At 41.6% G+C, this 27119-nt stretch overlaps 2 protein-coding genes across 3 annotated transcripts in view; both read right to left on the bottom strand.

Moving 5' to 3' along the window:
- Window positions 1–5955, bottom strand: part of siah1 (siah E3 ubiquitin protein ligase 1) — a 32810-nt gene extending 26855 nt beyond the window's left edge. For both annotated transcript variants that reach the window (XM_075470677.1, XM_075470678.1), the window contains exon 1: window positions 5796–5955. The gene's annotated coding sequence lies outside the window, so the exon portion shown is untranslated. The remainder of the gene's footprint in view (window positions 1–5795) is intronic.
- Window positions 5956–20457: 14502 nt separating this feature from the next.
- The window catches only part of n4bp1 (nedd4 binding protein 1), a 32054-nt gene continuing 25392 nt past the window's right edge, over window positions 20458–27119 (bottom strand). The window contains exons 10-12 of the mRNA XM_075470675.1: window positions 26224–26331; window positions 23949–24050; window positions 20458–23415 (exon numbers count right to left, since the gene is read on the bottom strand). Of these exons, the coding sequence (XP_075326790.1) occupies window positions 23061–23415; window positions 23949–24050; window positions 26224–26331 (565 nt within the window). The 3' untranslated portion in view covers window positions 20458–23060. The remainder of the gene's footprint in view (window positions 23416–23948; window positions 24051–26223; window positions 26332–27119) is intronic.

Below are 27119 nucleotides of genomic sequence, written 5' to 3'. Positions count from 1 at the left end.
TAATACGGTAATTAATCATGTGCTAATTACACTAACTTGAAAAAATAAAATCATAGCTGAGGTGCACTCGGTGATCCTGATATTAATTCACGGTCGGGACGTCTATACGAGGCATCGCACCTTCTTCGATACAGAAGTAGATGTGATGTCGGTCATGTGATCTGGTGCTTCGTAGTTCAAGGGTTTGTACGATTTGAGCACCATCACGCACAAAGCAGACGTTTCCGTTCAACTGGCTACTGGTTTCATGCTGGTTATTAATACCCTTTTCAGCGCCTGATAATAATCATTCTAAAAGCGTTTGGAGCATCATCAACGACCAAAGTTAGCGATAGCTTCGCAGTGTGAGGCACAGCATTGATCGTGGGTTTGTTTAGTGGCAATAAAAACATCGCAGAGAAGGTTTTCTGTAATTTAAGAAAAATGACATTGAAGTAGATGGCTGGAATGAAGAGCTGAATTAGTATACACATTTTAGACCTTTACATATAGCCTACATATATGTGTGTGTATACATAGATATACACATTTATTTATCTCTTTACCACCATGATTCTTACACAAGCAATGATATTTTGTTTTGTGGTTAAAAATGTCTTCTTTTTATTTTAATAATTATTATTGCTATCATTTCTTGTATGTACCTTCTTGTTCTATGTTGTTCACCATTTGTAAATTAACAAAATGTGCAATAAACGTGTTTCAAAAAGAAAAAAAAAAAAAAAAAGGCTGAGGTTACGTTGCTGTTTTTAGTTAAAGAGGGCGACGCTTCTGACCCAAACATCCCAATGCTTCATGGCGTTTCTGAATCGTTCTGCTGCTGAACGCGCCCGCCGCCTGCTGCCAACACTGTTCACGTCACACATCGTGTAGTTGTTGTTGTTTACATTTCCCCCCTGATGGCAGGACAGAGATCTACAGCCTGCCAGGCGCAGCATCAGTGACGGTACATTCAACGAGATGACACCCGATCGAGCCACATCCTGTTCCAGTCACGCTGAAGCATCCCTGCAGCAGAACCAGACTTCACACCATGAGACGGCTGAATGTTCCCTGCGCACTTCATGACATGTTTGTTCATTGATTTCTGACCTTATTGCATCAAACAGAGGCGTATCTTTGTGTTCCATCTCCTCAGTTTCTCAGACACTAAACTCAGCACCTAAAAGGCCGCCGACAGAGTTAACCACCGAAAAGAAAAACCTGAAAACACATTGGACAGCAGTTTCTAACCTTTACCGCTGGAAGGTCACATACCAACAAAAGCAGCAGGAGCAGAAATTTATTCCCCAGTGAAGGAGAAAGTCAAAACACTGAGGAATGTGAGAACGGGTCAAAGTCTTTGCAAATGCTGAGCCACTGAGACCAAATACTGCAGAAGATGCGTGAAAAGGACTAAATCAAATGGACTGCTGTGAACTAAAACATTGCATAACCAACCTAAAGCTCTCTGTATGTGTAGCTACATGTGTGCAAAGTTAGGAATGTCATCCATCTTTAGTCTTCTGCAGATGTTTTAGGACATTATTTTCCTGTAGGTTCCTGTTCCCACTTCTTTCTAAAGGGGGAGGCAATCCCTGCTCCGAATCCCATGAGAGGAAAAACAAAATAAATGAAACTGCTCAGAGTGACAGAGGCGGCATGTTGATTGTTGATGTAACCATGGGAACCCATCACACTGAAAACAACAACCACATCGCTGTTGTCATTTGTTCGGAGCGTGATGGATGAGGGCTCGTTTTAATTCTGCTGTAAAACAATCACGATGCGTCGCTTCTGACATTTCATTTAGGAGTCATTAATCGGGAAAGTTTCCAGATTCAGTGTGCAGCAGTTAACCCGAACGAAACAGAACAAACCAACTTTTCTCTTCTTGATTACAGTGAGAAACTTCCAGGTGAACATTAACTTGTGTGTGTGTGTGTTTATGTGGTGTTCAGACTCTATTATTGGTCACCACTCAAGCGAATTGTGGTGTCAACACAAGGCTTTAAACACATATGCTGGCGTCACAAACGCAGCTACTCAGCTATCCGCTTTACTTTTATCTGATGTTTCTGTAATATTTGGGATAAGTGCACCTCTTTGGGTTTTTGTGGGTAGTTTTTTGCCTTTAGAGCAAGGAAAAGATGCACGACTGGCCCAATACTACTGATATTGTGTTGTGACTTTTTGGCATGCATCAAAAAGCTGCGTGAAGTCAAGAACAGCAAGCATAACCACCACGTTATGGTTAGTTTATGACAGCATGAAGGTATCTGCCCACGTTGTGAAGGATTTGGGGCATTAACACAGACAGACTTGCATGCAGTTCCCCTAAAACTTCACAGCACATAGCCCCAGATTTGACACTTTGTGTAGGTCAAATACCGATTTGTTTGAAGGTTAGCTTGGGCCGGGTGGAGCCGAGATCAAGTGATATTTATCAGATAAAGGACAAAGCACAGACAAGATTAAAGAACTGAAAAGCACCGGCTGCACTGGACAATCGTCATTATTTCAACAACTAGTTTCACTCCATCAAAAATCAGATCTTTGCCCACTTTGACTGGACCAACAACACCACCAACACAACCAAGAGCAGCCAAAACATTACTGGGACTGCCCCCCAAGTGACAGCAAAAGTCTCACATGTGAACATACATCTGCAAAGCAGCAATGCAGAGTGGTTGCAGAACCACGTTCAAGCCCGTACCGCCGGTGCCGCTGTGCACACGCATCCCAACACATCTGCATTTGATCGTAAATGCGAGTTTATTTGGAGCACATTTCAAACTCAAAGTTTGTGATATCGCGGTGACACACTGATGTATTTATTAAACTTAAAACATCCATCTTCATCTTTCATCCATGGAAACAAAAACAGAGGTGGAACATTTGTCAGTGAGCTGCACAAACAACAGAAAAATGAAAAGCAACTACTTTGCATTTGGTCAAAGTTCAAAAGACAAATGAGGCCAGCTTGGTCCATGGAAACATGGACATGATTTTTTTAACAGAACAACCAACTGCTAACATTTTATGAAAAAAAAAGACTAACAAAACTGAGGAAACAAATTTCACTTCAGTGAGTATGAGGATTTCATGACATAAAAATCCATACTTTTATCAACCATCATGGATGAAAAACCAATCCTGTGGTGACGTTTCCAAACAACGAAGGCTTTTTAAAAGCTTCAAACTATTAAGTTTCGGTTTTGCAAACAACCAACACTGTTTTGTCTGAGTAATACGAATGCATGTAAATGTTGCTCCCGAGTCTGCAGTGCTGACAGCAGCCTGAATGACGTGTGCACGACTCGCACGTCAGTTTTCTTGGACTATTCTGACTTAATCTTTAAAATCGACCAACTTCAATCTGACCTGCAACATTTAACACGGTCATGCATTAAGAACAATGCCACCCAGGCCTGAATTTTACATGGACTCACTCCCACGATATCATCGTCTTCCACAGACCGTGAATACCTTTTGGCACAGCAGCGGTAATGTGGATATGTGGAAAATGTGATCCAGCCTATGAACTGAGATAAACAAGCTGAAATACACATCTGAGGTATCAAAGTGGTGTTGTTTTTACTGACCACAAATGGGACCAAGCCTCTCTTAATAAATGCCATGCAGCTCTCGTGCACGCCTTGTGCTTAAGGCAGAGGAATGAACATAAAACAAAGTTGCCAGTGGCTCTTAAAAACAGCAACTTTAGAAACCAAAGCCATTCGTCAACTACAATACTCGAGTTGTAGTTCTGCATATTGCGTCTAAACTAAGTATTTTCACTACAATTCATTGCCATCTTAACATTAGCTGTCATTCGCTTCACATAACATCTGAAGACCACAGATTCTGCATGTTACTTTCACAGATTACTTATATGTAATATATCAGTTTCCTTCCAGCAGCTTCTCCCTGACCATCAGGAAGGCTGTGAGCGATGGCATCATCTGTCAGCGCAGCCCTGCAGCCAGATAACAACAAACACACCATGTGAAATTTGCATTTCAGGCACATATATTTGGCAAAACGGTGCACTTTAGTTACACTAGTGCAAGACTTAAAAATGCAATCTATGACATTAGGAAAAACCTGAGAGCCGCACCCGAGCAGCAGCAACTCAAGCCAAGACAAACTGAACCAAAACAAAAAAAAACTAGCTTAGACATTTCAGCAGTTTGTGGGGCTCTTCATCTCTAAAAAGCAACAGAAACCTCCTTATCCCAATCTTTGACGAGCCAAAAAAAACGTGCTTTTCTTTTCTGGAATTCTGTCTGAAAGTTAAACAACTGTGGACTGCAAGGAAGGGACTCTGAAGCCCAACGGCTTTAACAATGTGTCAAAGCGATGGCAGTCACTCACTCACAGATGCCTGTCAAGTGATGGAAAGAGCCATGGTGTGCGCATGTTTATAATCTGCATGAAGTGTGGTATAATCGTCTTTATAGAACTTAAGTTTTCATACATTGACATGTCATATCCCCATAACACTGCAGTATTAGCATGCAAAGCAAACATAGGTTAGAACATAACAGTGGTGAATGGAAGCAGCTGAAATATCCCTTTCCAACATGTTTAAGCTCAACACTTGAAAAGGGGGGCTTAACACACACATTAAGATTAAGACAAATGACTGGTGATGAACACAGACACATACAGACAAAAGCCACTCAGCAGAATCTGAACAGGGCAGATATGACATCAATACAACCTGCAGCTGCCGGTTGTGGCACATCAATATGGGGCTTTATAGTGACATCAGTGCCCTTGATTGCAAATCTAATACAATTTGCAAAAGGCAAGTTATTTGACTTTTCATTTGAGTCGAATCCAAAGAGCCCACCAGAGTGCTGTCAACAACTAAATCCATGACATTAATGTCAATAAACACTCATTTAAACACAATAATTACATTGTTACGCATCTCTAACCTACATTCAACATGCTAGGATACTCCACAAGTCATCTGTCCCTATTCTGTGCCTGTTGACCTTTGCCATGGTATAAATTAACCAGATTATCAGCCCAGCTACGATCGACCTGAACAGAGACTTTGAAAACGGTTTGAGAACAAATCTGGAGATCCGAAGAGTCGGATGCGACACCAGCAGTTTTGTTTACATCCGTGTGCGTTACCAATCCACAGGTGTCCACGTATACAAGTCGTGCTCGCTTAACACAGCAGCTAACATCCTTCTGATTAACAAATACTATTAAGAGCAAATGTTTTTTTGCTCTGCTCCATTTCAGGCAGAACAAACAGACCCACGCAGCCACAGTCGTTACTTTGGGGTAAACATTACTCATCACTTCCTTCGCAAACCAGGTTCTACCAGTAGTGCTGCTTTTCAAAACAATACCATGATGGATATTTGACCTAACCTGCCCTTAAAGTGAAATGGCCTCGTCTGGCAATGCAGACAACGGCGTACCCAGCGAGCATTAGCCGCCACAGACATGCAAGGCCTCGTCCTGCCGTAAAGCAGTGTCCCCTAGCTTACCAGCTAGCCGAATCGGTGACTTGTTAGCTTAGCTAGTATGTGAACAACCCGAGAAACTGATACCCTTGTATTTTTCATGCCCTATCCAGTAGATTTTAATGGCAGTGTTTGGTAACAGTACTTCTGTATTGGCTGCACGTCCACAAGAGGGATTTTAAACCACAAACGAAGACGGAAACGGGATAACAGCCAACGTTAGCAGAGCGCTAATGAGGGAAGCTAACGTCTGCTGTTGTTTTCGCACAACGCGCACCACACTCGAAAATCTGATGTTTCACTCGCACAGGCACACCCGCTTACCTCGGAAGAAATGTCCTTCGGTTCACGACGGATAAATGCGTGAGTTTGTGGCGCAGTGGTGGACACAGGATCCCTGTTTTTAGTCTCTCATTCGCCTGTTCGATGTACACATTGGCACCGCTGAAACAGAGACCAGACACCAGGCGTTAAGTACAAGCCAGAGCGCGCACAGTTGTTAAAGATTGTCTCGGGAGCGCGCGCTGCACGAACCACACAGTATGCATAACACTACGAAATAAGCAGAAAGTTAACTACATTTAAAAAAAAACGTCCTTTCCCATATTAACCTAATATGCTAAATGGCAGCACCGCTGTAAAACAGATAAAGGAAACACAGGTTTTAGCTTCACTGTATTTTACCTTCAGTGGAAAATTAAAGTAGTCTTACAGAAAGCTTTCATTTAATCAGCCTTAGTTCTAAGGACTGGGCTGAGGTTTTCCACAAGAATCTCAGCAGCAAACAAGCTCTCAGTCAGGAGCTTGGGAAACACACAGCAGAGAAGTTGCTTTTAATTCAGGATAATACTGCCAAACAGGGTTATGCCTGGAATTTGCTGATGGTTCTGCTGGCTTTCTGTCATCTCAATTCCTCTCCCTCATTTCTGTTCACACATGCTTCAACATCTTTACCTACTCATCCCCAGTTTTTACTCTCATAAATTATTCCATCTTTCTCTAAAACTTTTCGGACTCCCACTTTTCTCGGATTAAGCGTCTTTTCAAACCATATTTTCAGTTTAGCGTATTTCCTCCAACCTTTTCTTCCTTTCACTCGGACAAGAGAAAGTACACCAGTGTGTATGCTGTTCTGTCCGATCAAGAAATTCAAATTCCTCCAGCATACCAGCACAGCTTAACATTCCCTTGGGTTTGGATCTCTCCACTTCCTCTCCCTTCCTTCCTCAGCCCCTCTCACATGTTCTATTTGCTTTTTTCTCTGTGGTTTCAATCCTTCTTTGCTTAACCATTAAAAAAAAACACAGGTTCAATAACAACCTCCAACACATTCACAACTGGATAGTCCAAGATCTTCTAATTGTAGAAAATAATTACAGTAACGTCCTTATAGTGAGTCCATGCTGCTCACTTCAGTCTGCACAGACAGTATCTGAACAGCACTTTTGAATCTTTTTGTGACGCCATCATCTTGACTTAAATAATATTATCAATGTCAATAATTAAGAATAATGTAAAAATGTCAATGGTTAAAACTAGCGCTGGGCAAGTTAACTCGTTATTATCGTGTTAACGCATTAATTATTTAACGCTGATAAATATTTTTTGAGGGCTTTTGTGCCTTTAATGTATAGGAAAGTTCAAAGAGACAGGAAGCAGGGGGCTGAGAGAGGGGGAACGACACGCAGCACAGGGCTGTCAGATGCGGGACTCGAACCGGGGCCAGCTGCAGTGAGGACTATAGCCTCTGTACATGGGACGCCTCCTCAACCCACTACCCCATGGATCACCCGTTTTATTATTTATTTTATTATTATAAAAGTCTGTTGCTCACAGGCTTTTATTTTGTAAAATTCTGTTGCTGTCTGCTGCGGAACCGGAAAAGAAAGTAATCGGCGGATCCACCAAACATGGAGAAGGGTACGGAACTTTTACTCGGCCATTTTCATTTTAAAGTCCTTCCAGACGGCGGAGTCGACAGAACCAAAGTCATCTGTAAACTCTGCCAAGTTGAATTGTCTTCTCAGCATAGTAGTTCCAGTCTAAAATATCACTTAAAGGCAAAACAAACAACTGATAGCAGCAAGTCATTCAAGGAAACAGACAGTGGAGCGAGGCTTCTACATAAAAACTACAGAAAGATGCTGATGTTAAAAGTGTGTTTGCACAACAAATGTTATGGCACTTTCATTCATATGGCAGCACATTTAAAATAAAGCTAAATGCTAAAAGCTATACACTACTTTTGAATTCATTTAGGGTTTTTGCGTACAAATGCGATTAATCGTGATTAATCAGGGAAATCATGTGATTAATTAGATCAAACATTTTAATCGTTGCCCAGCCCTAGTTTAAACACTAGCGAAAGAAAAGAACACACTTACCCTCATTATATTTCTGGGACAACTCTTTTCTCTGGACTTCAGCTGTGCAGCCACAGAGAAATAGGACACACCTGATGTGAGACTGTCCCTATTATTAAAGGCGATTCACTCAAAAACATTCACATTTTCTTCAATCTTAAATAAAACATTTAACTTCAAAGAAAAGCCGAGGGGCATAGATTCCTTTTTGTTCAGGATCGGTTGACTCGGGGTGTGTGATACAAAAAGAAAACTCCAAGAACACCCGAATTTCGTGCCAATTTCTGCAGGTAACTCTTCAGCCGCTGGTGTCAAAGAACGGCGTCCACAGTCTGAAAGAGCTTCCACAGATTTGACCTGCGTGGGAAGCATGTCAGGAAAAAACTGATCAGAGACTCCATTTTACAAATAAGCAGACAGGTCTTTAGGAACAGTGTGCTTTATCCCTTCTCTACAATCAGTTTAAGAAAAAACAGGGCACATTTGAAAAAGTTTTTCATCTAATATGACATGCAAATTGATGAGAACTTTTTGTTTTCTTAGATTTTTGAGGAAGTTACTGTTGTTTTCACTTCCGTCTCAGTTAGAACATGTAACGGCTGCATAACGTCTACAGTAGTGTCACAATTAAGGCTTACGAAAGATTGAAATGCTGAAAATGGTCTTATTAGAATAGTTGTGGACGTCTCCCTCCTTCTTGCGGTGTGCCCCATGGTTCTATACGCGGGCCATTAATGTTTTCCCTTGACATGCTTCTCCTCGGTTCCGTCCTTCCATCCCGAAATATCACATTTCAGTCCACAGATAAGCTGATGAGGCTCAGATTGACCTGCCTTTGAAATGTGGCAGCTCAGTTTCAGTAAAACCCCTCTCAGTGTTTCTCTCAGAAATAAAAACCTGGATAGCCTTGAACTTCTTTCACTTCAAAAAGGGAAAAACTGAAACAATGATTTGTGGGCCCAGTGGACCTATGGTACCTCTAAGTTGGATGTGAGTGGCCTTGAACATCATATAAAACCATCTGAAAGTTAAGTATTTTTTGAAAGGCTTAATTTGACTAATTTCTACGGGTTTTTAGGTGTTTTATTTCTGCTTCAGTGCAACTGTGAAACCATCAGAGTTGAAAGATTTACTGTTTTAACTGCTGTCACGTCACAATCTGACCTCTGTCTCCTCCTTCATTCTGGAGCTCCCCAAATCTTAAGCTTGAGTTTGAGTATTGTGTTAACAAACAGTGACACTCAACTTAAAGTTCACAGATTTGATGAGCTATTCTGGATATTCAGCTTGAAACAACTTAGACAGAAAGGTTGAAATAAAATGCTGGAAATACTCGACCATTCAGAAATGTGTAGGGCTGTAAGCCCCGCCTTAAAGGCTAAGGGTAGTCTCAAGAGAACTATCACCCTATCAGGACCCTTTTAGGGCTGAAATGTCTCCCCTGGAACCCTTTATAGCCCCTGGTTCTAGCATTCAAAACAGAGGGGGCTGAGGAAAGGACCTCCGGTAAGACCCTAGTTTCTGCCAGGAGAATAACCAGCATTCAACACACATAATACAGAAGAAACTACACAACACAAGACAGAATTCAGCTCTCCACACTGTCGACGCTGTAATAATGAATCCTAGATAAGAAATACACATTTTGTAACATGTTATATCTAGGGATGCAGCGATACCACTTTTTTACGAACCGATACGATACCGATACTTGGATCTGAGTACCGATGCCGATACTTCTACCACAAAAAAAATGCAATGAATTGGAAGACAGGTTTCGGTCTCACGAGTCTAACCACACTGTTCCTGATTAGCTCGACATCTCCCCGAGCCGCCAATCTAAAAAAATACAACAAAAATGACAAGCCACCCTCGGATCGCGGTCTTCATGCAATAAATTGGTATCAATTAATTGTATCGGTTAACTTTAACGCGTACAAGTATTTAGAATAGTATCGGCCGATACCCTATACCAGTGTCGGTATCGGTGCATCCCTAGTTATATCTTATCAAAAAGATTGATAGCAGATTGAACAGAAGACAGCCTGGAGGCAGCCTAAAGGAAGACTACGGCTACCTCCTGATGAAAGCTACCAGAACTCAAAAAAAGGATGTTGAGGGTCCAGAAGATCTGGTTGTACCTCAGAGATAACCCCCTCTTCATCCAGATGCTGAAGATCACAAAGAGTAGCCCGAGTGATCTGACAGCACATCGGGGCAGTTTGTTTGAGGAGCAACTGACCATCAGGCTCATCAACACTGCTTTGACTAGTTTTGCTTCTACATCTAAGATTAAGACAGCCAAACATTTTATAAGTGCATAGTCTACATCAGTGATACTCACTATTTTTTTCACAAATCCACATTGGCGGAGCAAAATCAAGGGAAGAGCCACTTTTACCACAACATACTAAGTCCCCTTTTGCAAATATGCATTTCTACATATAAAACATCCCAAAAAAAAAAGAAACAACACAGCCAATACATTTTCAATTAAGACCATATTTGCCTTAATACTGGGATGAGCGGCATGCATGTCCTTGACTTTCTTCATGTTGTATTTGTAGTTTGTTGTTGTAATCATAGTGAGACATTCAGGATGAGCATGGTTTTTGTGCTGGTTTTTGCCCTTTTTTGATTAAAAACCGATCCATTGTGCCTGCATCTCACGCTGGCTAAAGGAGCTAGCGTGCACTGAGGTCAAGTGTGACGGTGGTTTAAGCGGGCTGCGTTGCCAGGTTTAACAGAGCCCCCTTTAGGAAACACCATTAAGCCTTAATTAATACTTAATAAAAATACTTAAATCCTACAAAAACACAAAATTAATAAAAAAAATACCTAATACTGTACAGTATTCGCTGTATGTTATTAGAAAAAAAATATTGTTATTGTTACCATATTGCTATAAGCTACTATGCAAGTGAGAGCCACCAATTATTCTATTCTATTCTATTCTATTCTATTTCTATTCTATTCTAATAAAGCTTGAGGAGCCGCATGTGGCTCGCGAGCCGAGCAATGAGTATCTCTGGTCTACATTAACACTCCGACTTTCTTAAAAAGAACTATAGTTGATTTGCCTTCTTAAACACAGCATCAGTATCTGCATGAAAAAGAAGCTTCTCATCCAGGACGCTGACTGAACCCTTGTACTGCTTCACTGCCGCCCCTGAAAGGACATCTGGAGAAAAAGACTCATCACAACAATGAACAAAGTCATCAGTAACTGGGCCATGATCTCGCTGCACATTTCTCAAGACTGTGCGACATTTGGAGTTAAATCTGAACACAAGTGGACTTTTCAACAGGATAATGACCCTTAGCACACAACAAATCTAACAAAGAACGGCTCAGAAAGGAGAAACGGCGGGTTAGGGAACGGCCAAGTCAAAGTCCACGTTTGAGTCCCGCTCAACAGATTGGGGGGGTGACGGTGGAGGAGAAAAAACCCTAAAACATGATGCAACTGAGAGGAGTGAATTAGTGTCTGAGAGTGGAGGCTGAAAAAGCCACAAGGAAAAAATAACATCTGTGGATATTTGTCTCGACTGAAAATGCAGATTCCTTGTGGAACTGTAAAAACATGTAATTTTATTCATAAGTATTCTAGCAAAGAGGAGTGATTGCTTGCTTATTCAGTTATTTTTGAAAGTCAAACTTAACTTTGAATCATCTTGTTGTGTCAATTTAACAATTGTTTTGAGATGTCAATGATTAATTGATACTTTTTACTGGCACACAGTAGATTTTGGTGGACATGATATCCCCCTTAAAAGCTGACATGTTGCATCTATGAAAAACAGCAAAGATAACACAGTGTGACAGACAGAAAACAGGATTTCTGCTGCAACAAGGTGATTCCCACAGAGCTGTTAGTTGACATTTTGTACTGGATGTTTGTTGATATTACTCCGCCACCGCTAAGAAAATAGTGCGAGCATGAACGAGCTGCCAAATAAAATACGACAGAAGCAACTTTTCGCAACGAAATTTGATATGGATTACCAGTGCACACCAGTAACCACTCCGGTGAGTTGATTATTTTGAAAACGGACGTTTATGGTGCTTTTACGGACCTTTAGGACATGCACATGACTTGCCATTCTGAAGCAGGTTGAGAAGAATCAAAATTAGGCAAATACCGGAGACAGCAGTAAACATCAAAAAAGCGGTGAGGGGGGTTCTAAAACATTGCAGACGACTCAGAAAAGAGGCTTAATGTTGAAAATACCGCAGTTCCCCTTTAAGGAAGGGAAACAGGGAGAAAAGGCTGAGCTGTGCCAAAGGACACAAGAAGTGGGCTGAAAATCAGTGGCAGCAGGTCTGATGGAGGGATGAATCCTCCCCAGAGCCCGGAGCTCAACATTACTGAAGCAGTGTGGGATCATGTTGGCAGAGAACGGAACAAAAGGCAGCCCACATCCAAAGAAGAGCTTTGGGATGTCCTTCAAGAAGCCTGGAGAACTATTCCTGAAGACTCCTTAAAGAAAGGACAGAAAGCTGTCTGAGAGGGTTCAGGCTGTGCTGGAGGAGAAAGGAGCTCAGAGCAGATAGTCACTTTAAAGCTGCTCAGAACTGAACAAACTCTGTTTTTGTCTTGTATCCTGTATTTACATTTACATTTGTGCATGTTTCAATAAATGGTTAGACCCTATTTCTTTTCTTTTCTCTTTCTTTATGGCAATATATAAAGGAATAAGGGTTGCTCGAGACTTTTGGACAGTACTGTAGAGAATCAAATCCTGCACAATTATAGTATAATTACGGTAAAGTGCCTAAAGCCGCCTCTCACGGCAGGATCATCTTTACAGAAGTCTGTTCTTGTTTCTGCTGTTTTGCGTCTGAGCGTCTTTTACTCCAGTTCGCTGTGACTGCAGAAAGCCTGCTGGGACAACACACTTACGTAACCAATCCTTCTCTGTAATCCCAGCCTGTGCAGCCCCTCCCACCCCCACCTCACTCCCCTCGCCGTCTCTCCTCTCTTTATCGTCCATATATGGGTAGGTGGGTGGGCTGGGGGTGGAGGGGTCCTTTATGTCCAGATTACTGTGTGAGAGGCAACATGACCTCTTAATCTTAATCCCAGCCAGTTACATGCATGCAGCATGAAGACTGAATCACACATCCTTCATCTACCCTCTGCTGCAAGCTTTTCTAATTTTCTTGGATTTTTCTGTTACTCAATGCTATTTCTTAAAAAATCTGTTTCATCAAATCAAGACCACCAAAATGAATCTGCAAACATTGTGTAACTTCAGTAAATACTGAGAAATATTCCACCCAAAACCCAAAGATTAGAGAAAAAAGTTTTTTCTTGTCTTCCATTAATCATTTCACAGCTCTGTGTGTATAAAACTATTAAAAATAGTTAGCATTTTTAGGGTTAGCTTTGAAATTTAAAGTATGCCAACAGGTGAGTGTAACCATGATTTGGTCCAAAAGCAGCATCCATGAACGCTGAGTCTGATGAGCAAAGATGGCCAGAGGCTCTCTATTCAAGGAAGCTGGAGGAGTTTCAGTGAGTAAAGGACAAGGGAGCAAGCCTAAGCTGGACCCCCGTGACCTCTGACCCCTCGGACTGCATCAAGAACCCTCATTCATCAGCAGCTGATAGAAGCACACGGACAAGGGACTACTGTGGGGAACCTTTGTCCAGCACTACGATCCAGAGTTCCATTCACAGACTTTACTGTGCAGAAAAGAAGCCTGATGTTAACCTGGTCCAGAGGCGGCGTCCCCTTCTCTGGGCTCGGAGGCGTCTGGGACGGAGCGTCCACTTCTCTGGGCTCGGAGGCGTCCGGAACGGAGCGTCCACTTCTCTGGGCTCGGAGGCGTCTGGGACGGAGCGTCCACTTCTCTGGGCTCGGAGGCGTCTGGGACGGAGCGTCACACGGTGGAAACATGTGCTGTGGTCAGAGCCATCAGTGTTCCAGATCTTTGTTGGAAGAAATGGAGCAAAGAGCCAAAGGAGCATCCAGCCTGCTGTCAGCAACCAGTCCCTGCAGCCAGGCTCTGGGATGGGATGGGCTTGGATCAGGGCCCTCGGCAAAGCTCATTTCCACTTCTGTGATGGCAGCATTAATGCAGAAAAGCTCACTGAGGTTTTACAGCAACACGTGCTGCCTTCAAGACCACATCTGTTCCAGGGATGTCCGTGCATTGTTCAAGCAGACCATGTAAAAGCACATTCTGCACATATTCCAAAGGCACGGCTGAGGAAGAAGAGGGTGCTGGACTGGCCTGTCCCCAAGAGGGACCGATGAAGGATTTTTAATAGGGCTGGGCGAGTTAACTCATTATTATCGCATTAACTCATTAATTATTTAACGCCGACAAATATTTTATCGCGCATTCGCGCAGGTTTTATTATTTATTTTATTATTATAAAAGTCTGTTGCTCACAGGCTTTTGTTTTGTAAAAGTCTGTCGCTCACAGGCTTTTATTTTGTAAAAGTCTGCTGCTGTCTGCTGCGGAACCGGAAAAGAAAGTAATCGGCGGATCCACCAAACATGGAGAAGGGTACGGAACTTTTACTCGGCCATTTTCATGTTAAAGTTCTTCCAGACGGCGGAGTCGACAGAACCAAAGTCATCTGTAAACACTGCCAAGTTGAATTGTCTTCTCAGCGTAGTAGTTCCAGTCTAAAATATCACTTAAAGGCAAAACACACAACTGATAGCAGCAAGTCATTCAAGGAAACAGACAGTGGAGCGAGGCTTCTACATAAAAACTACAGAAAGATGCTGATGTTAAAAGTGTGTTTGCACAACAAATGTTATGGCACTTTCATTCATATGGCAGCACATTTAAAATAAAGCTAAATGCTAAAAGGCTATACACTACTTTTTGATTCATTTTTGGATTTTGCGTACAAATGCGATTAATCGTGATTAATCAGGGAAATCATGCGATTAATTAGATTAAACATTTTAATCGTTGCCCAGCCCTAGTTTTTTTTAACAAAACAAGTGTTGACAACCCCGTTCCACATTCCACGTTTCTATACATCCTACAGCCACTCCTTTGACTCAAAACTCTCATAATGCGAAAGGAAAGGATGGTCTTGAAACGAATGGATGGATGTGCTTTTCCACCCACAAATGGCTTGGTTAAGGAGTTAAAAGAGCTCAGTCAGAGTAAGAATGAACCTGCACAGTTAGGATTAGATGTTACAAACGAGTGATGGTTAGTGCTTACACATTTTACTATTTAAACCGCACATTGGGGACGTTTGCAATCATACCTTTTACACGTTTTCTGGTGAGACTGGGTGGCACACATATGTAACAGTCATAAACAAACCGCTCATGTCTTAAAATCAAAAACTATTGTCAGGTTTACTTCTGGAAAATGTCAAACTATTCCTCTGATTTTTGTTGTTGAGAGTCTTGAGGCTGGTAAGTATGTGCCTGTTGAAGATGACACCAAAGATGTCTTTCAGACATTTTGTGTCACATTACATAACGTCCGTTTTTTCTTTTCACCAGCTTCTGCCAAACGAATTCATACTGGATTAATGTAATTATGTGATTACGAAACAGGGTCATCAAATTACAGTCCATAGTCAGCGATCGGAGCACATCTGCAGTGCAAACAACATTGTCTGTGTCTTTATGTCCATAAGCACAGGGTTGTGCATGTCACAAACAGAGGCGACTGGAGCAGTAATCAAGCCCATAGCCTGACTCAGACCAACAGTGGCACAGACAGCGTTTTGTATTCAATAGGAGTGGAAAAACCACAAGTCTATAATGGGGACCAGTATGTCCTCATCCTCTGTTCAAGAGTTACGACCGAAGGGCTCAATCACTTCCTCTGCCCACAGGCCCCAAGGAGCCCTGTTTCTGTTCAAGTTTGGTGATAGAAACTACAGAAAGGAAGGAAATCTCAACCAAAAAGTTGCCCAAATTTTTTATTTTTGATCGATACTGTTCCTTAAAGGGACAGTTCGCCTCTTTTGACTTGAAGCTGTATGACATCCCATACTAGCAATATCATTTATGAACATTTTCTTACCCCCTGCTGCGTCCTGTGAGCCGAGTTCCAGCCTCGTTTTGGCGTTGGGTTTAAAAAATAAAGCATTTTACTTCTCAAAACAATATGCGTTCAAAAGAGTAATACATTTGCATCACAAAATCGTTCATCCAGAAAAAGTCGGACCTCACAATCGCTTGGCCCTATTTTCTCTCCCTTCGTACCTCCTCCTTTGTACTGCAGTACATAATCAGAAGAGAACTGGACTAATGTTATTGACTAATGTTATTGACATCACTGTACATAATAAAATGAACAACCAGTTAAGTATGACTGATTCAATTTGTTGTGGGGATAATAAACAGAATCTGTTTAAGCATTACAAAAATCTTAATTTCCTCCTAAACTGTGAACCGTGTTGTGTAAGATGTTAACAAGAACACGGACTATAAACACATTCTTCAAACTGACAGAAAACAACCCAAAGAGGAAGGTAACAAGTAAGCAAACAACCAACTTATGGGGCTTATTGCGTTCTTCCACTAGCAGCTTTTACCCCTTCATTTTAAACACCCGGCCGAGTTAAACTGGACTTTTTACAGCGGCGATCCCAACAGACGGTACTCTAAGTCCAAAATAATTCCTAAGTTGTGCAGATGTGAACTTTAGGGTGCAATATAAAACTCACAGAGCATAGATCAACAGAATCTCAGTCCAAAGCAAACCGGTTCAGCTTAATCACAATGTCTGTCCACAATGTAAAAATGCAGCGTTCTCACAGTTCACTGCTAGAAATCATGAGATGGATGCATATCCCAGGGGTGTTGTTTTGTGAAGAGCAGTGTCCGTGTCGTATGGCTTGAACCATAAACCATAATCACTAAAGTATTTCAGTGATTTAGTAATGTTTAAACTTAACCACGCACATAAATGTCAGCCTTAAACATTCATGCGACAGAACGAAGGAGAAAAGTCACACGGTAGAGACAGAAGCTACATCTCCTTGTTTCCTAAATGAAATAAGTCATAAAGATGTGCAACGTTTTGGGTCATGGACCAACGTTCTGGTTTGTGACTCACATGCACGAACATGCACTAATGATATTTAAAATCTCAGATCTTTGGCAAATTGGTCAGAAATACTGCATATCTAACATTTTAAACTCCTATGAAGAGGTTAAATACAGAAATCACTCTTTCATTCTGAAGTGCAGACATTCCAACATTAAGCAAAAAGCTAATTATGCTGTAATGTATTGCTGCTAATCTTCATCTTTATCTGGTTTTCACCACAAACTGAAAAATTCTTCCACCTTTTAACACAACGCTAATGGAATTTAGCTGAACTAAGACAGGGGTCCCCAACCTTTTCAGCACCAAGGACCGGTTTGGTTCTGCAATTTGTTCCCGCGGCCGGTTGGGGGGGGGGGGATACTTTATTTTTTTTTTTGTACTTTACGTTCAACAGACATTACATTTAGCAGATGCTTTTACAAATTAGGATATGATGACAGACAGACAGTCATCATTGAAAAAAATAAACGTGCACAATCGGACTCCTATAATGCAATCTATGCAGTTTCCAAGTATAGAATCTAGCGAGTAAAATGAAAGAATTCCCGATTTCCATGTTTTTTTCCCCCCAACCTCACGGCCCGGTTTGGAATGTCTCGCGGACCGGTGGTTGGGAACCCCTGAACTAAGAGACTCCAAATGAAATATCTATTTTCTAAAATGATATTTTCTTGCTGCTGCCAATCTAACTGTCAATAAAAGCCCCCCTATGTGTGAGGTCACATTTTTACAAAGAACAGAACTTTTTACATGACTTTTCTTCATCGCATTGTCTTTTTCTTCTTGTTTACCGTAAATCCGGACTATAAGCCGCTACTCCCCGGCTGTGAGCACCGTGGTTTATAATCCGGTGCGGCTAATATGTTTTTTTCTTTTTTTTCCATGCCACCAAAAACATTTTGCCTCCTAACATTAGACCAGTAAAATTAACAAATAGTTCACAGTGGTCCAATGAAAATCAAACACACTTACACTACTAACTGATTGTAAATCGGTCATTTGTACTCAACATGGAAAACAAAGGAAGAAATGCATATGATGCAGCTTTTAAATAAAGGCGATCAATCTGGCTGTCGAAGGAGGAACTGTTCGGAAAAAAAAAACATTTGCAGTATGTATTTGTTTATGTTATCATAAACATTTAATTAAAAGTTTAAAAATCCTCACGTGTAACATCTTTCTGTGTAAATATCTCATATTACAATGTGGACACCTGCGGCTTATAATCCGGTGCGGCCTATAGGCCTATACAAGTATGAAATGTTTTTTCTTTTTAAAATGAAAGGGTGCGGCTTATATTCAGGTGCGCTCTATAGTCCGGAATTTGCCATTTATCGACATGATAAAAAGAAAATTAAAACCCCCTTTTCTTAGATTGTTGGGTGTACAATGCAAAACATTCACAGGAGGGGGCTCAAAAGTTATTTGTTCTCTTCCAGTTTTTGATTTGAATAACCCTACAGGCAGAACTCTGCATGACTGCTAAACGGGCTGTGCAGAAGCACATGTTCTGCGTGCAGAAGACACTTCCTGCAACATGAGGCGACCCCATCTGCCCCAAATTAGACTGCATGGCCCGAGGGGAATTCTCCTGGAGCTCCTTTTTGGGCCGAGGCACACTCTCCCCTGCAGTTGTGGAATTATCTCTGGATACACATGTGTCAGACACCTGAAACTCAAACCACCTGCATTTGCATAATGGCTGTCAGGTTGCAAGTGGTTGTTGATTATGTAATGCTGCACCTGACATGCGCTCCATGAGTCCTACTTTTAGGTTCCGATTCCTTTCCTCCAAACATCCTCCTTTTCTTTTTTTTTTTGTTGGACTGCATAATTTTGCTTTATATGTGGAGCTAAAAGAGTCGGGCTAAATGAGATCTACCTGACACCTATTTGCATGAAAGCAAAGTGATGGACAGGAGTACTCTGAGGTAAGACCAACCTTTGCACCAGGTCCATCAGAAGGGCCTCCTCTTTAAATTCCCCCACTCTCTGCTCAGGTAGAAGCTGGATGGAGATGATCAAATATGAAGAACTGAAGATTTTTTCTTGAGAAGTCGTCATAGAAAAAGCACAATTTACACTGTACTCATTTACCTGAAGATATTTAGATGATGTTACACTGGAAAAAAATCTAAATCTTACCAAGTATATTTGTCTCATTGAGTATCTCATTACACTTAATATAAGACACAACTGCCTAACAAGTTCTATTTCAGCCAGATATAGGGACTTGTTTGAAGACAATACATCTGGAATATCTTGTTAAGTGAAAAAGTCTTGAAAACAAATTGTTTCGAGTCATATGTCATATGAAACAAGCTCTTTTTGACATTTGAAGAGGTTTTTAAGCTAATTTCAAGATCACTTTTACCTCAAAAGTCCTAAATATCACATCTTATTTCAAGAAATCTTGACAAGCCGATTTTCACGAGTTCCATTGGCAGATTTTTTTTGCTTATTTCAAGCAAAAACGTCTTGTATTTGTTTTTTTTTTTTAACTTATTTTTGGAGGGGCATTTTTTCCAGTGTATGAATAACAATTTGACTCTGCATAATATTTTTTCTCAGTTTTGGGACTCCAAGCTGACCGACGGGTACTATTCTGGTAACTCAAGTTTAAAATAACCTTAAATTCATATACTTTTTTGTAGCAGGGCGTAGAACAGGTCTCTCCCTACAATCTGCTGTAGTCATGCTCTGATTTACCCGTCGCTACGAGCTGAAAGTTGAGCCTTCAGCCGGTTATAAAGTGAGCTCATGGAAATTATGAGCCATTTATCCATAGCTGAACACACACTGACCCCTAGTGAGTGAGCCACACAGTGAAGATATGCAGAGTTAAAGGAAGGCTCGATGTGGTAACAGTGTTTTTTAAGACTTTACAATAAACTTAAACCATGTATTTTGTTTTGTATTAAAACTTTAGTAACGCAGCAAGATACAGTCCTCCTATCTATATATAGATATATATATCTATATATCTATATATAGATATATATGTGTCTATATATATATATACACACACACACACAGGGCCGCTGACAGGTTTGGCTGGGCACGGGACAAAATTCTCTGAATGGCTACCCCAAAACGTCACGTTTATAACCCATTCGTTACATTCAACTCTATCTAAATGGCAATTTCACACGTTGCCATGTCTATACTGGCTTATTTTAAACAAAATAAGGTTAAACCAGAGCTGCGCTACACTGGCTGTCATTCAGCTGACCGGGGATGATTCTCAAATCAATTCAGCCTGATTGGCGTGTGTGCCTGAAACATTTGGACATATTTGCGGACTAATATAAATAAAAATAAATATCCCCTTGGCCTTTACACACTAAGATTTCCCTGAATCTTTTCACAACATTCTGCTCTGTAGATGCTGAAAGACCAAAGTTCTTTACAATCTCTCTCTCTCTCATTATTTATATATATATATATATGTATGTGTGTGTGTGTGTGTGTGTGTGTGTGTGTGTAAGATATATATATACACACACATAAATAAATCTAAATATTTATTTAGTATCTGAGACGCTGCAGGATCTGTTAGACATGCCATCAAACCTTTTCATGAGGAATGGTGCATTTATTGTTTTTTCACATACATAAACCCATATGTGTACTGTAGCCAAAAATGTGTATATTTACAAAAAAAAAATAAAAATCAATATACACAGAAGAATTATAATACAAGAAAAACAGAATCCTTCAGTAATCCTGACAGCAACAATGAGTACGAACCAAACTTTGTAAAGTTTTTGTGCAGAAGTCTTTCTCACGAGGAGATTTTTTCATTTACAAACCTCAGAAGCACATTAAATATGAAAGCTGCAGTCCATATTCTGCGTGTGTTTTTCAATGAAACCTTGTTCGCTCATGTTCAGTGCATTCGATACATTCTTAAATCAAAACTGAAAACCGGTTCTTTTCACAAGACTAAAATCTTTTGTGTTAAAATGGAACTTAATCAAATCAAACAAAAACTCTTATAGTGTTCGTTTCCGCCGCTTCCACCTCAAGGCTCATAACTCACCGAGTGTCTCAGAACTGAAAGCCGACGTGGAAACAGTGACTGGGTCTCATTCTGGGAACAAAACGGAACGACCCGCACGCAGAGCAGCTACTTCTGGTTCTGGGTGGAGATTATTCACCGACTGAAAGCCAACACTGGGCCGGAAACTTGGAAGTCTTCCAACGATCGAAACGGTTTCTGCAGAGGCTGGTTCACGTTCAGCGCCACCGCAGCTCAGCCCGGTCCATCACCTGCCACATCCCACCGAAGCCCAGATCTTTAGAATGCATGTAAACATGTCCGTCCCACTGAGATCATATGAACCCGTCTTCTCACCCGGTCGGACAAACTTTGTTTAATAACCCAGTTCTGCTCCTGCGCATGCACGCTGGGACAGGAACGGTGGTCCAGGTGCAGGTGGAAGTCGGGCTGCAGCTGTGGCTCGAGCAGAGCATCGACTGTTCTGAAGCAGGTTGAATCTGAATAAGCTTCCGGCCCCGTGTGACAGCATGGTGCTGACGTGATGTGGCGGAAACATCCACAATAAATGACTGAGGTTCGGGATGTTTTCGAGCGGGACATTGAGCAGCTTTAAGCCGCCAGAAAACCTTTTGATTCCCCAAACTGACTGCAGGAAACACACCGACTCCGAGTTCATGCACGGCAATATTCTGAATACCGATCTTAACCTGAATAAAATGATACCTCAGTAATGAGTAATTTTCCTGTTCACATGTTACGTCACGCTATAGTTTCAAGTCTTGCTCCTCCGGTCCAAAGCTGCAAACTCCCCGTTCTGCATGGACTCTGCTGCAGCCGTTGTTGCCAGATCTTATGACAGAAACAAGCAACATGACCTACAAAAAACAAGCCCAAAGTCCCTCTTAATAAGTGGACCTGAGCTGTAAAGCAGAAAGATGTTGGGAAAACTCTGATAGGGTGTAATACTGCCGTTAAATCGTGTTCACCTCGACGTAATCCGGTTTACTCCACTGAGCTAAATAATTACTGCCATCTCTAATGTGACAATATTTGGGGTTAAAGTGTAAAAATGCTGGTTAACTATCAGGGCTACTCTGAATAATCTGTTAATTATCAGAATTTTTGCTGTGCATGAAAACGTACTCACTAAGTTCTACACAATATCCCTTTAAAGGCCCAAATTCCCAAACCTCATGGAAACTATGGAAACAGCTTAAACAAGAAGAGAAAAGGTCGGCTTAGTATGTCCCTTCTGGGCTACTGTAGGGACATGGCAGGTTGCTGATGACAGTCGGCTGAAAAGGTTTCACTCTTTAACTTTAAGGCGACTCTTCCCGTCACCTTTTGGGTCTCCGTGCACGTGACGGGTCAACAGGAGGCGTGAAGAACAGCGCCTAAAAATGAGCTTCTGTGCGTTTTATTTTCACAAAAGGGGGACGAAGCCGGTCCAGACTTGAGACCTGGTGGCTTTTAGTCACCCAAACCAGGACATTAAGGTGGCATTTTGAGGGGAGAAATGAGCAGTGTTCAGCCTGGGTAAATACTCACAGTAAGCTGCATCCCAAATACAAAAAAAATTGAAAATAAAGGACTTTGGTGCCCATTTCAACAGCCTCAAAACGTCCCTGAATGTGCCTGAAGCAGCCTCTAACGTGAACTATTTGGCGTTTCTGCTCTCATCACTGCTTCCTTCTGAAAAAAAGGATCACTGTGAGCGGTTCAATTAGAGGAGCGCTACAAAACCTGAAAAACTCAATCGCACGCCCGACCCTGAAATCTGAAAAACACGCTAAACCCGGCGAGGTCTGAAACTCGTTAACAAAAAGCCCCGCGGCCCCAATGTGATTAAGAAAAAAAAGAAGCTGCGAGCTGGTCCCACCTTCATTTAATCCCACGGGAGCGTCAGAAGAAACTCTGGGAATTTGTTCACGCTTTGGTTCTGGAGACACCGGTGTTGCTCACCTCGGTTCATTTGAATGCGAAGGAGGGAAAGAGGAGACGATACATATCCCAAAAAAATACCTTTTGCAAATAGCAGCTAGTTTGATAATCAACCCCATAAAAACGTGTCCATCTCCTCCAAGCTGGTAAAATAAATAATTTCTATGCCAACACATATGTTTACTCCTGCATGTGTGTGTGTGTGTGTGTGTGTGTGTGAGTGAGTTTTTCATTCATCCCAGCAGCAGCCCGGACAGGGCGTTCAGGTCTCTCATGTACGGATTGTCGCTGAGGATGCGGTCGATGCGCTGCTTCTGGTCGGGGAAGATGTCGTACAGCTTCCTCTTCAGTTCCGACGTCTCCCCCGGCGACCGCTGAGGCGGGGGAGAGGGCGACGGGGAGGGTGAGCGGCGGGGCGGGTGCCATTCGGGTGGCCCGGAATGGGGCCAATGTGCGGCAGGGTGGGGCGTCAGGGAGGTGGAGGTCCGAGGGGCGGAGTGAAGGGCCTGGACGTAAACGGGCTGCTGCTGCTGGGACGAGGGCCTGAAGTCTGGGGGCCGCAGAGGGGGAGGAGTGGCTGGAGCCCTCCTGACAGACACAAAAAAGGAGATAAATTACTGTTAAAACGACAACAACCATGTTCAGCATCCTTCATCTGGTCACTGCCGCGAAAAGGACATCAATTAGATAGATAAGTACTTTATTCATCCCAATTTGGGAAATTATTGTGTTGCAACAGCGTACAGTATAAAAGATATGTAAACAATTAAAGGAAAAACAAGCAAATAGAATAGAATAAAAATAGAGAATAAACATCAGCTATAAACAAATCTACAGTATGAAGAGTAGGGTAAATAATAATAATAATAATAATAATAGTAAACATCAGTAAACTAAATAAAAACAGATTTGTACATTTAACAATAAAAGGTAAAAATAAATTTAACTGAGCAGACTGAACCAATAAGAAATATAGGGTATATGGATAATTTACATTATATTGTACTATGATGATATTTGTGCAAATGTTATTAGTGCAAAATGAGCAGTTGATTGTGATTGATTGATTGATTGATTGATTGAGGGTTTCTTTTAGTCCCCATAAGCTGAGGAATACGCACCTGTTGTCTCTCCGCAGGAAGACGTCCAGGTGAGGGCCGTTTTTCCCCAGCGGGTCATCAGGGATCATGAAGTGATCCTCCACAAAAGTAAACTGCAGCAACCTGCCAGCCACAAGGAAAGAAGTTAAAAAAAACTGCAGCTGAACATGGAAAACTACGGAAGCCCAGAGCGGACGTGGAACGTATAAACTTTTTTTTTTTATGGTTTTCTCGAGATAACGAGTTAATTTACCAATGGTTTTCGAGGCCACTTTTTCTCCCCAGTCCGCCCCTGTTTCTATGTGTTTATATGTATTTCTGGCAGAGGTGTACCCATCTTTACCCCCCTTTCATTGAAAACTGAATAAAGTAGCCTATGAATCAAACATGGAATGTTTGTGTAACAATTCTGCTTGTGAAAATGCACAAAGTAAATCCCGCTGGTGTGACGAGCATTTCGTTATTTATCTCCTTAAACGACGCGGGCTGATATGAAGTTATCTCTAAAAGACAAACAAATTGCAAACACATAAAACACATATAAACAGGGGCGGACTGGGGAGAAAAAGTGGCCTCGAAAACCATCGGTAAATTAACTCGAGAAAACGATAAAAAAAAAGTTAATAGCCTACGTATTCCATAGAAAACATCACAGCTCACTGCTGCCATGAAACGCCCCAAAAAGAACACAAATGAAACCAGATTCTTTCGTTTGTGACTCTCCGTGTGAGACACACAACGACCAACAGAGGGCGACACAACCACACACAGAGGAACAGAAGTTTCCCTCCACTCTCTAGTAAAGTTAGGCCCTCCCACGTACGGCCACCAACAACTTCTTTTATTTGCAGCATCTGAAATAGTCTGAAGTTGCAGTAATTTAATGAACATGGACTTGAGCCGACTCTGAGCCCGAATGAACATAACACTCATAGTTTTGGTTCCATGTTCACTTACATTCATCATGAAACTGTTATCCATAAACTGAAGAATCTAATGCTCCACATTTAAGAAGTATGAACCGATTTAGAATCAATATTTTGTCTATAAATGAAAAAATGTCCAACGAGAATGGATCTGAACCAGTAGAGCGCGACGCCAGGATGATAAAACATCTTTATCACGATCGACCCCTTGCTTTGGTTGTTCCTAGCACAACTAAAAACTAGGGCTGTGCAACGATTAAAATTTTTAATCTAATTAATCACATGATTTCCCTGATTAATCACGATTAATCGCATTTGTACGCAAAAACCCAAAATGAATTCAAAAGTAGTGTATAGCTTTTAGCATTTAGTTTTATTTTAAATGTGCTGCCATATGAATGAAAGTGCCATAACATTTGTTGTGCAAACACACTTTTAACATCAGCATCTTTCTGTAGTTTTTATGTAGAAGCCTCGCTCCACTGTCTGTTTCCTTGAATGACTTGCTGCTATCAGTTGTGTGTTTTGCCTTTAAGTGATATTTTAGACTGGAACTACTACGCTGAGAAGACAATTCAACTTGGCAGTGTTTACAGATGACTTTGGTTCTGTCGACTCCGCCGTCTGGAAGAACTTTAAAATGAAAATGGCCGAGTAAAAGTTCCGTACCCTTCTCCATGTTTGGTGGATCCGCCGATTACTTTCTTTTCCTGTTCCACAGCAGACAGCAACAGACTTTTACAAAATAAAAGCCTGAGAGAAACAGACTTTTACAATAATAAAATAAATAATAAAACAGGGGTGGTCTGTGGCGTAGTGGGTTGAGCAGGCGCCCCATGTACAGAGGCTATAGTCCTCGCTGCAGCTGGCCCCGGTTCGAGTCCCACATTGGACAACCCTGTGCTGCATGTTGTTCCCCCTCTCTCTGCCACCCTGCTTCCTGTCTCTGTGAACTTTCCATTAAAGGCACAAAAGCCCCCCAATTTTTTATTTTTTTTTTAAATAAAAAAAAAAAATTGATTTAAATTAATAAATGCTCGATAAAATATTTATTGGCATTAAATAATTAACGAGTTAACGCGATAATAACGAGTTAACTCGCCCAGCCCTAATTAAAAACTCAAAAATTTCCATTTAAAATGAGCGTAAGATGTGATAGTTTGACCTTTATTTGCATGCAATCTTTATGTTTCTCGGAACCATTTTATTAGAGCTGGCTGCAAACATGTTCGTGTGAAGGAGCCGTTTCCTGTTCCTCTTCGAAATGAATGTAAATAAAACACAAGTCTTTAGCATTAACCGGCAGCTTCGGTGGACTTTCCAGCATCACACTGGGTAATGGAACATGTCAGCGGATGATTAACAATCACCTCTCTTGAATGATCCGGCGCCAGGTGTCGGAGGTGTCGACAAAGTCCCTCAGGTTGTCGTTGGTTACTATGATCCCGTACGTCTTCTCTGCCAGGTGAAGCAGGAACCTGTCGGAAGCAAAGAAAGAAACGGTGTGTGTGCGGATGTGACACTCAGGATTTTCCCTGCGTTCAAAGGTCGGAAAGCTCGTTCCCGGCTGGGACGGTGCAGCACTCGAGGGGAAGCCCAGTGGACGGGAAACAAATAAAGAAGTCAGCCAAGATGACGTATCATTACGCAGGCTTTAACCAGGCAACCCTTCGCAAAGTAAAGATATCTGCTACGACTGCCACACACACACAAACCCAGCAGTTACTGTGGTGTTTTAAACCAGCAGGTTCAGAGGTGATTTAGCAGACATCACTTATCATGAAAACAGCTGAGTAAGCAGTGGGCAGGGTTGATGTTTGTGTGGGAGGAGAAAAAAAGCTCATAATGAAACCAGAAAATCCCAAAATAACAGAGCGGCTGTGTTCACCTGCAGGTCTGTAAGCGAGTCTGTTCCAACTGCAGCTCAAATTAGACCTCAAAGCGTGTAATTCATCTGTGACGCGCGTCTGGTTTAAAGGGATATTTCGCCTCTTTTGACATGACGCTGTATGATATCCCATATTAGCAATTTCATTTATGAACATTTTCTTACCCCCTGCTGCGTCCTGTGAGCCGAGTTCCAGCCTCGTTTTGGCGTTAACGAAAGTAGTCCGGCTAGTTGGCTGGGGTTTAAAAAATAAAGCGTTTTGCTTCTCAAAACAATATGCGTTCAAAAGAGTAATACATTTGCATCACAAAATCGTTCTCCAGGAAAAAGTCAGACCTCACAATCACTTGGCCCTATTTTCTCTCCCTTCATATCACT

This window comes from Odontesthes bonariensis, chromosome 7, assembly GCF_027942865.1.
Source record: "Odontesthes bonariensis isolate fOdoBon6 chromosome 7, fOdoBon6.hap1, whole genome shotgun sequence".
Classification (NCBI taxonomy): domain Eukaryota; kingdom Metazoa; phylum Chordata; class Actinopteri; order Atheriniformes; family Atherinopsidae; genus Odontesthes; species Odontesthes bonariensis.
Note: the sequence above shows the minus strand (reverse complement) of the source record. Positions and strands in the feature narration are given on the sequence as shown.